At 38.6% G+C, this 16383-nt stretch overlaps 1 protein-coding gene across 1 annotated transcript in view; it reads right to left on the bottom strand.

Annotated features, from left to right (window-relative positions):
• DOCK4 (dedicator of cytokinesis 4) overlaps positions 1 to 16383 on the bottom strand; it is a 405568-nt gene that overhangs the window by 207114 nt on the left and 182071 nt on the right. The window contains exons 6-8 of the mRNA XM_045511159.2: positions 11553 to 11701; positions 7802 to 7886; positions 1029 to 1180 (exon numbers count right to left, since the gene is read on the bottom strand). Coding sequence (XP_045367115.2) covers positions 1029 to 1180; positions 7802 to 7886; positions 11553 to 11701 — 386 coding nt within the window. The remainder of the gene's footprint in view (positions 1 to 1028; positions 1181 to 7801; positions 7887 to 11552; positions 11702 to 16383) is intronic.

The following is a 16383-nucleotide window of genomic DNA, read 5'->3' as shown; positions in this document are numbered from 1 at the left end:
CAAGAAATAGGAAGTACTCTTAACTAGTAGATAATGAATAACATATAAGTTAATTCACCAAAGAATTTATAAATGAACTAAATATAAACTTCACAATATTCCACAGAAAAAGATATATATATATATATTTTTTTTTTTAAACCAGGGAAGAAATACTCCAGGATTATTTTGTGTTTATAAAACAATATATGTGGCTCATTTTGCTTAAAACTGTCAACATTTTAGTTAAGGATTATTTTTTAAAGCATGGTACAGTTGGGTCAGTATGTATAATTTGTGATATACTTTTAATTCTAAATTCAAATTCAAAAATTTTAATGTAACAGATGGTGTGCACTGTGCTGAACTATAAGATTAAAAAAAATGTTAAACATAAAAGTCTTAAAATAAGTCTCAACTACTGGATAACAACCAAAATATCCACTGTAAGTTTTTGCTAAATATTGAAAATTTGCCCTAAGAAAACTACAACAGGTAGGACAGAGAAAGAAAAATATATATATAAAGACTGCTTATCATTTCCCAGCTCTGAAACTCTAATGAGAAGGTTTCCAAGTATTTAGTTATCTCTCAACATCATTTGATGCAGACAGGGTAAGAATAATGTAACTGTTAACTGAAAATTTGAAAAATATAATATGTTGACCTTGATAAGTAAACAAACTTCAGATTTTAGACATATTTCATCTTCCCTGCATTATCAACATAAAATAACTCAAACAAATAACAGACCCAATACCAACACCATACTTTCATTTAATATAATAATTATTATTATCATAACAATAATTATTATGATTCTATAACCCCTTTGAGTTTTTCAAAAAACTTCCCATGCATTATCTCATCTAACTTTTAAGGAAACACCCAGAGGTTAGGCAGCTTAGAAATTCAGAGCTCTACAGATGAAAAAACTGAGACCGAGAGAGGAAAAGTGTATACAAGGCGTCTATCTTATATCTTGCCAGTTACAAATATCCGTCATTCGAACATCAAGAAATTGAAGTCAGATCTCCACACGCAGTTACCTGATTGGCCGATTCTCTTTACTGTCAAAGAGTGAAAAGATGACCTCGAGCTCCTCTCCCAGGTTGGAACACATGAGGCTCTTCATCTGCACAAAGAGGTGGTGACTGCTGGCCTGCACCGGGGTGTCCTTCTTCCGATGTCGATGCTCCATCTGAATGATATCCCACAAAAACATGATCAGCATGGACTGAAGACAATAATGGAAACCAACAGACTAGTTAGCTATGGAGTGATTATGATGTCCTGTGGTTTTGTTTTGGTTTTGGTTTGGTTTTTTTTAGTTTTAGTGGGTCTTTTTGTTTTGTTTTGGGGTTTTTGTTTGTTTGTTTTTTGCTGTGATTTTGGGTATCTAGTTATATGTTAAATTCCAAATTTTCTCCCAACTTCTAAAATTAAGAAACTGTGAAGTTGGCAATCATCAAGGAATCCTGCTTTAACAAGATTTGCCTCTTAATCATTAACATTAAAATAAGTGTATGTATGACTAAAACATTATGCTGTACATCAGAAATTGACACATTGTCAACTTCAATAAAAAAAAAAAATGATACCAACTCACTGAGTAGAATTCAGGCAGCATGAAGTTCAAAGGATTCTATTAGTACCCTGTCAACTCTCAAGGTGAGAACAAATTCTTAAAAAATCTTTAAAAAATCAGACTAAATTCTATCTAACTGATCATTTCATTTATTTCATTGATGGAGCTGAACAATGCAGCTATGACTTCACATTACTCATAATTCAAAGTTCTCTTAAAGAACTTTAAAAAAATTTTTTAGTTGAAAACTTTTTAAAAATTGCAAAATTGTGGTAGTTTTTTGAGGCAGGCAGTGTGGCAATGACAGTCAACCACTAGAGTAAGCAAATGTTTCTAATTTGCTGTGGGGCTATGGGGAGGCCAACCTAAGAAAGCCAGTGAGATGTCTAAAGGTCGGAACAGCATCTGTGTCCACATCTCACTTCTGTCTTTAATACAGTCAGCGTAAGCTGCACTTAGGGGGCAGGACCAGAAGAAAGAGTTGCCACAGGTTGAGGAAGGAAAGGAACCACCTGTGGTTCTAAGGATGAGGAGAACATGGGGATGATCATTTATTCTGTACATATTTGTTAAGTATCTATTATGTGCCCAGCACTAGGAATGCAATAATGGGGAAAAACAGAAATAACCTCTGCCTCACAGAGCTGATCAATTCAGGGGAACAGACCTCAACAAAACTGTCACACATACAGAGAGAAAACTGCAACTGTGATGAATGAAATGAAGAACCAGATTATCGTTAAGAGTCTAGACAAGGAGAACTTGACTCATGTCTGGGCAATCAGGCTTCTTGGGAAAGTGACACCTGAGCAGAGAGCTAAAGAGCGAGCAGGAATTTGGAACCACCCAGGGCAGTGCTTCTCAAACTACCTGCACTGAAGGACCAGGCTGCTTCTCCCCCTAGCCTACTGCAGATTGATATTTTCATAAAATACAATAAAAATGTCACAGTAATGTCAAAATGTTATAAAGGTTCCAAAACATTTACTTGCCATTTTTATACTTGGACCAGTTACAAACAGTTCATGGTCCAGCTAGTTCTTGGACCACATTTGGAGCAGAACCAACTCAGGAGCAGGGCACAGGGAAAACATACACAAAGGCTGTGTATTATGAGAACAGCTGCTAAGAACATGGAGGATTAGTGATCTCATAACACAGACCACTAAGGAGGCCACCATTTCTGGCTCACTTGACAATAAAATATATATATATACATCTCTCAGGGATTAATTCCAACGGAGCCATATCCTTTGCTTGAGTTTAAGGTCATAATCCTATTTCTACATTAGCCATCTTTTTATGTTTCTAAGTATAATTCAATAACTAATGACTGACCAACATCTGAACGCAAAAATGCCATTTACATTTATAGCTATAAATGCAACAGCATAAAACTACCAGAATTTTTTCATGCTCTTAGCTTTTAATTTGAACTATTTGAAAGGTAAACACCTCAAAAGAAGTGCAATTAACCAAATGCAATGTATACTCAACAGGTACACTGGGCATGTCTCTGTAAAAGTGAAGAGTAAATACATTTTCTTTTATAAAGTGGACCTCAGCATTGCAGTATGTGTTGGCCATAATTACTAGAAAAAGCTCCCTGCAGAGAAATATTCTAACTAGAAAAAAGCATAATTCTGTCTTTTTTTTTCTATGAAGGTTGCTCTATTTTGTGCCTTTAAAATTCTTTTTAACAAGGCAAAGGAAGCATCATACATTCATAAAACTACATATCTTTAACTCATAAAGCAGCTTTTTATTTTCTCAAATTGCTAACTTATTTTCTGATTTACTTAAAAGTTCAGGGTAACCAAGCACAAACTGCTATGAAGAAACGAATAACTACTAAAGGCTAGAGCTGGAAAGACAGATATTAAAACCTTATTCAAAGAACAGACCTCAAGAAGATGTCTGGTCTTTACTTCAAACAGTGCCAAGTTCCCAGCATCAATCATGACATTCACTGAAAACTGAGGGGAAAAATTAGCTCCCTTACTCATGCAAAGAATCCAATATATCTAGATCAGTGGTTCTCAACCCTGGCTGCACATTATAATCACCAAGAGGGCTTTTAAAAAATGCTTATGCCCAGGTTTTATCCCATAACAATTAAATTAGAATTTCAAGGGGGTGGGGGTCCAGACAGTGGTAGTTTAAAGAGCTCCCCAGGTGATTCTAATGTGCAATGAGGGCTGAGAATCACTGATTGAGATCATATGCGGACAGATGCAAGTCACAGCTGACTGACAAATGGACTGTTGCATCTTTTGTAACATTGCTACCTGGGAATCTTTGGTCTTTGTATACATGCTAGTGATAAGCCCGCCTAATTCTACCCTTTGTACAGGTGACATGCATCTTCAGGAATGGCCCTGAAATCTCCCTTCTTGCCTCACCCACCATCCTTCCAAGCCTAAGACGGATTTGAACTAAAGTAAGTTATGACGACTTGTTCATTTCTTGGTAATTCACCACTTTTGGGACCTGCTAAAAATATCTCTGTGAAAATATTATTACAATAACAAAATTAAAAAGGCATGTTTACACTTCAAGAGCTATACTTTGGTAATTATAACACAGACAAAAATCTATCTCTGAAATAATTTACGGTTACAAAGGCACCTACCAGTTACTCTAAATGTGCTTGTGGTTTAACTAGACCTTTGATTAGGAAAAGAAAGATTCATTCCCAAAATTTATATAAGTGACGCAAATTTTTAATGACCACTAAAGCATTCATTATTGCGTGACTTGTCTCTACCAGGTTTTCTCACCTTTAGCACTACTGACAATTTAGACTGGCTATTTCTCTGTCTTGGGCTTTGTAGTATATTTAACATCTTCTTCTGGCATCTACCCAGATGCCAGAATTACCTCTCCCGACCCCCGACTCCACATCATCCCTAATTGTGACAACTAAAAATGTCTCCAGACACTGCCAAATGTTCCCTGTTCTTGTTTTGAAAACTACTGGCTGACCCACTGAGGATCACAAAGCAAGCAGCAAACATGATCTTATAAAAACCAAGAAAGGTTCCTAAAAAAGCACTCCTCATGCACAAATATCCAGAGAATCTAGCCAATAAGGTTCTCTTTATTTATAGAAGGCTTGAGCTCTGGTCCTTGGCAGGAAACCAAATGTTCGAAGTGGACATATGTTAACACTGTGGGGCTTAGCACTTTTTACTGCTTAGATGAACACAATTAGGTGAGAAAGATCTGCTAACAGGGCTATCAAAAACCTAAAACAAGATTTTTTCTCTAATGATGCAACAAGAATTTAGTAAAATGCAAACACCTGTGCTTCAAATATGACACGGAGAAGACACGGTAAAAGAAAAGAAGTGGCAACAATTAATCAAACATCCTCTGCTGGGGCATTTTACCTCCATGCCATGGTCCTTGATCCACGAGTGGCAATAAATCACCACCACTACTACCATCTCAAGGGAATAGGCGTGGGTCCTGCCAACTCTCCCTGGTGAAGTCAACATAGTCAGTCCCATTTATGTTGCCTAAAGAAAAGGACCAGTGTTCCAGAGAACCCAATTACTCCTGAGTCAGGTCATAAACAGGAATGTGAATCTGCCTCAAAGAAGCATTTCCTTCCAAAGCTTATCATCATTTGAGTTTTCTTGGGCTACTGTCTTTGCTTAGAAACAGTAAAATGCAATCACTACAGAGGAGAAATTAAAATTTCATGTAAAATCACAATGTTTTATTTTCCTCATCCATCAAATGAAGACTTTGGACTAGGATTTGAGCTATAACATACTTTAAAAAAAAACCCTTCAATGGTAGTCATTGCTAATCAATTACAGCTCAGAGGAGACTCCAAAATCTTATTGACCTAACAATCCCAGCAGCCACCACTAACAAATCAGAATGTTGAAAGAGATGAAATTAATTTGCCATCCCACATAGGACATTAAGTGAAAAGAACAGAGATAAAATCACATGCATACAAAACCAAACAAGGGAAAATAAAACATATTTGTGTCACACACTTTTAACGTGCTTATCAAATATTTGACATCTCTAGCTAAATATAGGGATGTGACTATGTTCTGGACAAGGAAATATAAGTGCAAGTATTGTGTGGAATTTCCAGGAAGGCTCATTAAAGCAGTTGAGCCAACTTAGAGAAATCTTTCTCCTTCCTACTGCAGGAGAGCTGGTGTAATGACTAGAGCTCTTGCAGCTATGTTGTACTGTGAAGTATCCTTGATAATGGAAGACATGCACTGCATAGCAGAAAGATAAGAGATTTTTGCTTCTGACACCATGAAATCACAAATAAGCCCAGGATCCTGCCTCTGCATTTGCATGTTGTGAAAGAGAAATTTCTATCATAACTAAGCTTCTGTTTATTCTTGCTACCTTGCTTCTCTAGTCAGGATGAAATAAAGATGAGAAAGCAATAAAAACTGACTGAATGCTTAGGTGCTTTGCAAACATTATCTGTCAAGGAAAGGCATTTTACATACATTTCTTATTTAATATTCCTAACAAACATGATCAGAATTATTTCTGTATTTAACAGACTAAGAAACTGAAGCTCTAAAAGATTTAGCAATTAAGACCAAGCTCAGAGAGCTGGTATAAGGAAGAGATAAATTTCAAACCTAGATTTTTGGATCTATACTCATGGTCTTTTCATAATACCAGAATGACTTCAAAAACATTAAGTGATTGCTTTATTAAATGCAAAGCACTGTGCTAGATTACCTTGGGCATAACAGCAAAAGTATAAGACACAGTACCCACTGTGAAGAAACTTCAAATTGAGAGGGAGATAAAAACAAAAGCGAGAGACAAAATATGATGCTCAATGAGTTAAATAAGCGAACTATAATAAAAGTGTCCCATTAGAGGATGTGACTGGCAAATAAATTACAGAGATTTTGTTTGTTATACAAGCTAATAGTTAGTGATGACTTTAACTTGGAATACTCGTATCCCCTTCCTCCATCTCTGCCTCCACCCTTCCAACCAACCTCTCACTGTGTTTGTTTTGTTCTGTGCCAGATATTCTGCTGAGAACTGATGCTACAGAGGGTTGCTGCAGGAAACATCACTCTCAAGACACTCAGTGTAAAGGAAATTCTCCACAAAAATGAAATTTATTCCAACAGACATAATGAGCTGTAGATAATCCAGACAGATGACTAAGGAAAAAACAGAAAGGGATATTAAGAACTTCTTTCTCAAATGAAACCTACACCTGATGGACTTACTGATGATTTTTTCCCCACATTTTTCTGATAATCTCAGGTCAATAATAAACTACTATTCTATGAAGAATACCATAAACTTGGAAAGTTACCCTAAAAGAGGCAGGATCTTCCAAAAGGGAGTCTACTATTTACCACAGTCACTCCTCCTTGGAACATTGTGGTAAGATGCAACAGTAACTACATCAAAGCAAAATTATACCTGGGGTAATGGTTTTGCAAGTCTTTCCAACCACATTCTTCTTTGATTTGAGGTTTTAGAAGAGCTTAGTTAATATCAAGAAATTAGGTAAACATTATAAAAATATGAAGACAAGGCTGAATACAAGGCAGATGGAACCAGATCTGAGGAACCTAGATGCCAAGTAAATAAGTGGACTTTAATCTACCATGTAACTAGGAAAAAACACTCAAGTCATAGGTAAAGCCATTACGGGCAGTATGATCAAATAACTTAGGACTACTGGCAAGTTTAAGCACTTAGGATAGGACTGGAGTCTGGGAGGGATGGAGTTAGATCCGTATTTGGAGACCAAGAGGGAGACATTTTCAACAGTCTTTGCACATTGTGATAACAGGGTCAGGGAAGGGTGCTAACTGGTCAGCACTAACTGGAAACTATTAGTCACAACATTGCCCTGAAACACAACAGATAAATACTTATGACTTGTAAGCATTTCTCTAGACTAGGCAAAATACAAAGATTAGCAAAAACAAAACAAAACAAAACAAAATAAAAAACCCTTAAAACTTCTTTGGCTTTACTTCCTAGTGCCTGGGCATTGAGAGCTCAGTAGGGAACATTGGGTCATTCAGAAATGGGTAAATTATCTCAGTTTTGTACTTGGGGCATGGTCACCTCAGCTCTCAATTCTCTCTACTTGCTCCAAATTAAACCTGGAACATCCTATTCTTATGAAATCAGTCAAGTATGAAGAGTGTCAAAGAAACCACAAAATTAGCGAGGCTGTGAGCCAAGGATTCCTATACCCACCAATCGGTAGAGCTCAGTAATGCTGATGTCCTCTGGATCCACCATCGCATACTCTTTCCTCGGCACCAGGTCCAATCCCAGTTGCCTAGAAAACAAATTGCACAAGTTTGGGTGAAAAGCTGAAGTCACCTCTAGAGAATATATTAAAAACAATTATTTTTACTGTATCATCCTGAAATTTGATATATCACTCACCATGCTTCTCTCACCTGTATTTTTTTTTTCAATTTTATATTAACCTTTTATTGGGGTTGAAATAAGTAACTAGGTTGAACACGGGGCATAACTTGAGAAACAGAAGATGACAGCCCACAACTGGGGGTGGGGGGTGGCTGGTACTCTTGGTGCTACATGGTGGGGAGCCTTTAGCACCCTACATACTACTACTTCAGAAACCCTTCCTCACTAGAAGGTGAGGGCTAGGGCTACATTTAATTTTGTTTTAGAAATCAGAGTTGAAGAGAGGGAAGTGTGGCCTTTAGGATTTACAAAATACTTAGTTACATCCAGAGGGAGCACATTTCTAATGTGAATCTCTGGCACATGTGCACAGTCCTCATTCATGGTGAGTTCTGGGGTAGGTCATTAGGAGAAATTCAGTAAAGGCAGGGGACAGAAATTAGGGCAGCAAAAATGGCTTCATCTCTTATTTCAGATTTCACTGTGGCTGACACACGGATTGCTGAACTGAGAAAAAGTCTGAGGTTCTATCCAGCCTCAGAGGGACCAAGTATGGCAACAGATTTGTGATGTCTTACCAGGGACAGAGAAAAATTAGTATAATCCTGCCAGCTTCCTTCTAGTGACCTTGGTAACATACTGCTCTCCAGGCACCTATGTGACTACACTGATATCAATGCTACCTGATTCCATTTATCTCCACAGGCATCCACAACCGTCCCAAAGGTTTCATGAGGTCTCTCTACCAGACTCCCCTCAGTCACCTGGCTCCAGGGCTCATGCCTAATCCTCTGAGGACAATCTGTCCTGCATTCCTTTCACATCATCACTCTCTCCAACATGGAAGCCTTCCTGTGTGGCACTTCCAATTAGATCACCACAGCTTTCTAATTTCTGTATTAAAAAAAAATCCTGAAATTACGTGATCTCTCCAAAACCTCATTAGGGGGTTCATAAGTAAAAATCTCTTATTAATTCAGCATCTACTTCAAGCCAGGTACTGCCCCAGCCACCCTGAGGGACTGTTGTTCTTAAAATTACAAGACTGTGGCTTTCTTGATGGCAGGCGCTGTCTTTCAGATATTAAAACAGCTTCTCAATTTTCTTCAATTATGTTTCTCTTTGACAAACTTAAAAATCACACTCCTATTCTTTAACTTTTGTTGAATTTCAATGTATAAACAACACTGTGATTTATTTTCAAAACACCCAGGTCTCCCTGTTACGGACTAAATTATGTCCTCCCAAAATGTGTATGTTGAAGCCCTAACCCCAATATGACTATATTTGGAGGCAGGGACTTGGGGCGATAATATAGGTGAAGTGAGGTCATATGGTGAGGCCCTAATCCAATAGGACTGGTGTTCCTAGAATCAAAAGAAGAGACTCTAGAGATTTCTCTCTCCAAGCAAGCACAGAGAAAAGGCCATGTGAGGACACAGTAAGAAGGTAGCTGTTCATCCTGAGATCTACATGCTGACAGATAATTTTTGCAGGGCAATTTGATTTGGTTTAATTTACAAGAGAGTTATCTGAATTTGCTTTCCACTTAGCACTACTCAGTAAGAAAACTAACTCATATTTAAAGGAATACAGTAAATGCACAATCTGGATGCTGTAAGTCATTTTTAAATAAGTGGCCAAAGAAACTCAAAGAAAACTGAAGGAGATCTCAGAAAACTCATGAATTTGGGGATGATCTAAATAAATTACACTGTTCATTTCCATGCATCAATGTTTTACCAGCGTACCATAAATTAGCCGTAGAACTGCCCAAAGTTCAACCTAGAACTTATGTGAGTCAAAACTAGCCATGATTCAGTCATAATTAATGTTTTTCCTCCCTTTCCCTGTCCTTCTGTCATCATCTTCCTTCCTAAAATGGAAAAAGTATCATTTTCTTGCCTGTTCTCTGTTTCTAAGCTATTTTTGATAAGCTAACTTCATCCAACTTGCTTCCTATTTACAAACTAGTCTTTTAAAGGAGGACCAGCATAAGGACTAAGAGCCAAGGTAATTCAGCAAAAAACTCAAAGTTTTTTTCAAAACAAAAAAGAAACACGTGAAAGACAGGCAGTCGAAGTCACAGTCCAACAGCCTTCAGATCTACCCTTCCAAAGTGTTCCCCCATCTCACACAGGGAGCCCAGAGGCTCCACGCGGGGCAGGCAAACTGTCTCTCTCAGGAAGTGCCACGTGCTTTGAACCACACAGCCCTGGAGCCCAAGGGGCCCCAGAGTCTCTCCTAGCTCAACAGACTTCTTCAGCAAGCGAAGAAACTGAAGTCAAGCGCTCAGGAATTTGCCTCACATCTTAAAAGAGCAGAGCTCCTAGTCCAGCGTCTTACTGCATTCCACACCTGCTCTTGGTTTTGATTCTGCACAAGGAACAAATCTCCTCAAGATAAATGAATCAGGGCTCCTCTCCTCACCATCTATAAAAGGATGCATGGCCCAGGGCCCTAAACAAATAGCAGAAGGACTCTAGGCAAGATGGAGGTTTGAAATGTGTCAGGAGGTCCCCGTCTTCACATCTCTAGTACGTGACATCTTGGCGGGAATCAAAATTGGCTTCTGATAAAGCCAAGTCTGGCTTCCCGTGGTTAGAGGAAGTAGCACTCTCCTTTCAAATCAGGTTTTACAGATTCAGTGAGAGGCAAATTTTTCTGTAGTGTACCTTTTACAGCCTTTCCTTTTCTGTCTGCTTTTCTTTTATTCTGTTGCCCTAAGATCCTTTGAAGGTTCAAATATTGGGGAGAGGAAAGGGAGGGAGGCTATGACCTTGCAGGATACTGAGGGACCATTTACATTCCTTTAACTTAAGCCCATACAAGCCAACATCATAGTCAAAGTGGGCTTATTCTAATTTCTCACCCATATATTAACATTCATATTTAGTGCAGTTATCAGCCTTGATCAGAGCGTCGAGTGATTAGATTTACTATTTAAAGTGCTTGGCTGTTATTTTAGATTAGTCACTTACAGTTTTATTTAAAAGTAAATCTTGGTCAAGAATAGCTCTTTACTGAGTTCTCCCAAGTAGCTTTTCAAAGAGACTAATATACATGTGCAAGCAGAATCAGGGCAATCATGAAAGTCACCCCAATGCCTTGCCTGGTGTACCTATATAAGACTTTCAACAAAAGCTGTTAGCATTAGCGTCTTCCTCCAGTTATACCAACAACCTATCACCACAATACAGAAGAGGAATATATTTAAAAGGAAATACACACGCCGACCCAAAGCCTATTTGAAACAAGATGTATTTTTAGCAGACATCGTATCTGACTGAGCCCCAGTGAACACTTTGTATTTTGTGAGTAGGTTGACACTGTCAGACCACACAGGACACTAGAAAACCAACAACGTCCTCTAGGCCCACCCCACCTAGAAATGGGGTTCTTGGCTCCATCAGTGACGGTCTGCATTAAGCTCCCCAAAGGGGAAAACCGGACAGCCTCCTGTGGTGTCTCCCGGGGATACTGCTGCACAGGGGCTGACGCCTCTCTTGACAGTGCAGCTGTCCTGTTCAGCCACCAGAGATCGCCCACCCCGGTGCTAGCCGGTACTCACTCATTGCCCCAGTCCAGGCGAGCGGTGATGTGACGCTTCACGTCCTTCATCCGGTCGTGGGTGAGATGTCCCACCAGCACCTGCCGCCGCAGGTCCAGGATTTCATTCATGATGTGCCAAAGCCGGTGGAAAAGGTCGCCTTCATTTCTCTAGGAAATACACAAATGCGGAGACTCAACGGTCAGTCCGCAAGCTGAGATGTGGGGTCACCACAGAGGAAGAGGGGGGAGTCCTGCTTACCCACTATACGCTGGCCACTCTGTGGACAGATTCTCTGTTAGACAGACTCTCCCCTCGTGTCCCCAAATGCATCCATGCTCTGCATCCCATTTCACAATGCTGCTCTCCTGCCCAAGAATCCAACTTCACTTCTTAGACTCCCCAGCACAGACATCACATCCAGGGTCCTCACAAAGCCTCCACACCCAAGCTTGGCCCGGTCTCTGCTTCCCTTCCCACCGCAAGTCCTGTCCTTAGCTCCATCAATTCCACCATCCTTCAAGGCTCTGCCTGACTTCTACCTCTGTCTGGAAGTCATCTTCTCTGTCTGGAACTCTTGCCCACACTCTCTTCTCCCTTCTCTGAAGCATGGCTGTGTGCAATTAAAGCCAATCCAACGAAAAGCATCATTTTCCAATTATTTCCTGCATGTTGATCTTAATCCTTTAGTGTGTTTCCCTTCAGAAGCGGGGCACACAGAGGGCTCCCACGCTCCTGCATTGATGGATTTTCACTGCTTTTATCTGGTCAGTATTCAGACTTAAAAAAAATGTTTTCTTTCTTTCTTGTTAAACATTCATGTAAATTCAAGACAATCTACTGTGAAATTCATCAAGTGAGGTCGCTGAGTTGGAAAGATGGGTTAAACTCTTGGCGTCAAATCTTGGTTTTGTCACTTACTAGTTTTATGGGCTTTGAGTATGAGTTTTGTCATCTGTGAAACAGGCACAGCACTATCTTCCCGTGAGGTTGTTTTATGGGCGAGAGAGAACATTTGTGAAGAGAGCCCCATAGCACAGTGATTAACAGCCCAGACTTGGAAGATGAGCTACTTTGATCTATATTCCAATTTTGCCCTTTACTGGCAGAAAAACCTTTGGCAAGGCTTTAACCTCTTCGTGCTTATTTTCTTATCTGTAGAATGGCTATCATAGTACCTGTTTCACAGCGTTGTTGTGAGGATTGATGGCTTCATATATTAAAACTCTGAGAACAATGCCTGGCCCAGAATAAATATCATGTAAATATCAGCTGTTACTACTGCTGTTATTGTTATGGTCTTGATCCAGAATAAACTTACGAATACTGTGCCTTTATCAAAACCTAAGTGTATATCTCTTACCCAGAGATATTTAGGGTAAACCCTTTTTTATATCTTTCATATATATACATACACACACACACACACATATATGTATATATGAAATAAGAGATATTGTATATATCTTATATATATCTTTCTTAACCAGAAACCATGCTTTTAATTTCTAAAAAAAGTATTGGTAGGCTACAGGAATAGTGGTATGAAAAGACTGAGATTATGATTCATCTAATGTCCTCTATAGAAATAAGCTGCCAGAAACATCAAGTTCTATGTGATGGGTAAAGATGGTCAGTCATAACCTATTATTATTTTTTTTAACTGTAAAAAGTAGTGCTGTATTTTCTGCTTTATCAATATGTGGCGACTAGAAGCATCTTCATGTATGGTGCAGGTTAAACAAATGTGCCAGCTGATTAAGAAGCATTCTCCACGACACCATTCCTGATTCCTCTGAGACAAAAATAATCTTGCTCTCAACTCCTACAGCACCCTCTTGAGCCTGTTCTTCCATTACACCTTATTCTTTACTCATGTTATACACTCCCATACAAGTGATTGCAAACGTGCTGTAATGCAACATTTCTGTCATTTACTGGTCAGTGTCTGTGTTCTGCACCTGATGTAAGCTCCCAGCCATTATGGCCATGACTGCCCTGTGCAATCCCAGCAGCCAGAGAAGGAATGAAGGAATACCTTGATTTACAGTACTTAGTTTTGGCGGATCTTGAGAGGTGAGTTCTGTTTAGGTCATATAAAAGATCAAAAAAAAAACTTGACGAGGATGGGCCTACAGATTATCGTACTAAGTGAAGTCAGTCAGACAGAGAAAGACAAATATCATGATACCATACGTGGAATCTAAAGAAAACGATATAAATAAACCTATTTACAAAACAGAAATAGATTCACAGACATAGAAAACAAATGATTACCGAAGGGGAAAGTTAGGGGGAGGGATAAATTAGGAGTTTGGGGTTAACAGATACATAGTACTATATATAAAATAAACAACAAGGACCTATTGTATAGCACGGGGAACTATATTCAGTATCTTGTAATAATCTATAATGTAAAAGAATTTGAAAAGGAATTTATATGTTTATGTATAATTGAATCACTTTGCTGAACACCTGATACTAACACAACTAACAACATTGTAAATCAACTATACGTCAATAAAAATAAATTTAAAATATTAAAATTAAAAAATGAGTAAAACTTGAGGAACTACATGATCAGAAGGAAAAGTCCACTGGAGTCAAAGAAACTACATAAGGAAGACATAAAATAAGTCAAATCTCATGCAACCAAGGAGAAAGCCAGCTCCCACTTGAAATGACTGTTAATAGTGTGAAAGTCACCTGTTCTGCTCATAGGGAAGATGTTCTGCAGTTGTCCACAAGAATGGGCTTGACTTCCTAATAATGTCATCTCTGGTACTTAAGTTTAAGAGAACAGCGAGATGAGAAGGAAGCTGGATCCTTTATAAAAATGAAAATCAGTTGGTCTGCTTTCCCTTTTGGGAAGGGGTGCCAGGACCAGCGACACACTGCAGCCCTGACCAGCGTATCACACCCCTACTCATGGCATGAAAACAGTACATGTCTGTTTTGACAACTAGTCAGAAAATGATGCTTCTTTAAAAACTGGACTTTAAAAACTGGGTAGTTATGAAGACTATTCAGAAACATGAAAAATGCTTTTGATTTAATGTTAAATGAAAAAGAGAGAGTACAATGTTTAGATTAATATCTAAAAATGCTTGCAATATATCAGAAATTTTCTGTAATATGTATCTGCAGGAAGCGAACTGTGAGTATTTTAGTGTTGGAGAGAATGCGTAAGTTTTGATTTGCCGCAAAATAAAAATAGCATAATTCTGGGAGAAGCAGACCTCAATTCAGAGCCACTTTAGCATGGGACGCTTGGATAGATTACCTCTGGTGAGATTCAAGAATAAAAACTGCCTGGCAGAGCCCCAAGAGAAGATATATGAAAACCCAGTCAAAGTCCTGCACAAAAGTGCTTAACAAAAGATGGCTGCTGGACATAGTAAACAATCTTATGGTTACTGGGGAAAAGGGGTGGGAAGGGATAAATTTGGGAGTTTGAGATTTACAAATGTTAGCCACTGTACCTAAAAATAGATTTTTAAAGTTTCTTCTTTTGTGTGTTTGTGTGTGTGTGTGTGTGTGTGTGTGTGTAAAGCACAGGGAATTATGTTCAATATCTTGTAATAATCTTTAATGAAAATGAATATACGTATATATATGCATGACTGGGACACTGTACTGTACACCAGAAATTGACACATTGTAACTGACCGTACTTCAATTAAAAAAAAAAAAAAAGATGGCTGCTGCATTTCTCCTAAATCTTTTATGGTTAGGTAACTAAAATTTTCTTAAGTGATATCTTAAAGCACATTATTTAGGCCCTTACCAATGTTATTAAAAGGAGCAACTAGCATTTCTCAAGCATTTATCATGTGTTTTTTTTAAATGCTAAATGTCCTACATATATTAAGGACATCTCATATACTTCTTAAAATTGACAAGAAATTAGTGCTTCATCAGTGGAGAGCTAGGTGCCTTAAAACTGTTAGAAAAGAACCTGGACAGTACCCCAGTACACTCAAGCATGATGAACCTGAACCCAGACATCTGGCACAAAACATTACATCAGGAAAAGAGAAACCAAAAGGTCCAACAGAGCCAAGTCAGTCTCATTCTCCAGGTCAAAAATCTGGTATTCACAGGTTAAACTGTCTATTCCTTCCTAATAGAATTGACGACCATTCCAGTATCCAGGGAAACTTTGAAATAATTCTCTCTGTCTCCATTACTCAGGACAGTAGGAGGTGAGGAGGTTACTCCTGGAGCTTACAACACGTAGATTTTTCAAGCCAATCAAGTATGTCCCCAAAATAGATGCTCACAACCTCAAAAGCAGGTAAAAATAGCTGGATGAGGCAGAATCAAGAGGAAATTCAACTTTGTTCCTCACTAGCAGCTACATAAAAGGGACACTGCTGGCGCATGAGCTCAACTAACGGTTGACACTCACACTGCCATTATTTTTCTAACTCTTACGTTTGGTATTTTAGGACACAGGGATTTGAACATTTCATACAGTTTCATTTTCTATGTTAGTGTCATGCACAATATTATTTTAAGTGAAATAATAACTTGGGCTTTATATTCTTTCCAACACAATTTTTTTTAATCTAAAAAGGAGATCTGCATTTCCTTAGTCATCTCCCAGCCCAGAGCCTGTGAGTTCAGTCATCTTAACTGTGCAAATATTTACCCCAGCAAAGCCTAGACACTGACATTTCATCTAAGACCGTCTTGTGGATTTAGTACAGAACCCTAAAGCCACCAGCTCCAGGAGGGCATGGTCAGAGAAATCCAACATCAAAAAGGCTTTTAAAAGTGACTTCTAAAGAGTTTCTTGCCTCAATGAAATATCCTATTGCATTTTCTATGTAATAGAAAATAAAAATGG

Source organism: Camelus bactrianus, chromosome 7 (assembly GCF_048773025.1).
Source record: "Camelus bactrianus isolate YW-2024 breed Bactrian camel chromosome 7, ASM4877302v1, whole genome shotgun sequence".
Lineage (NCBI taxonomy): Eukaryota > Metazoa > Chordata > Mammalia > Artiodactyla > Camelidae > Camelus > Camelus bactrianus.
The sequence above is the reverse complement of the archived record's forward strand: the minus strand, read 5'-3'. Positions and strand labels throughout refer to the sequence as shown.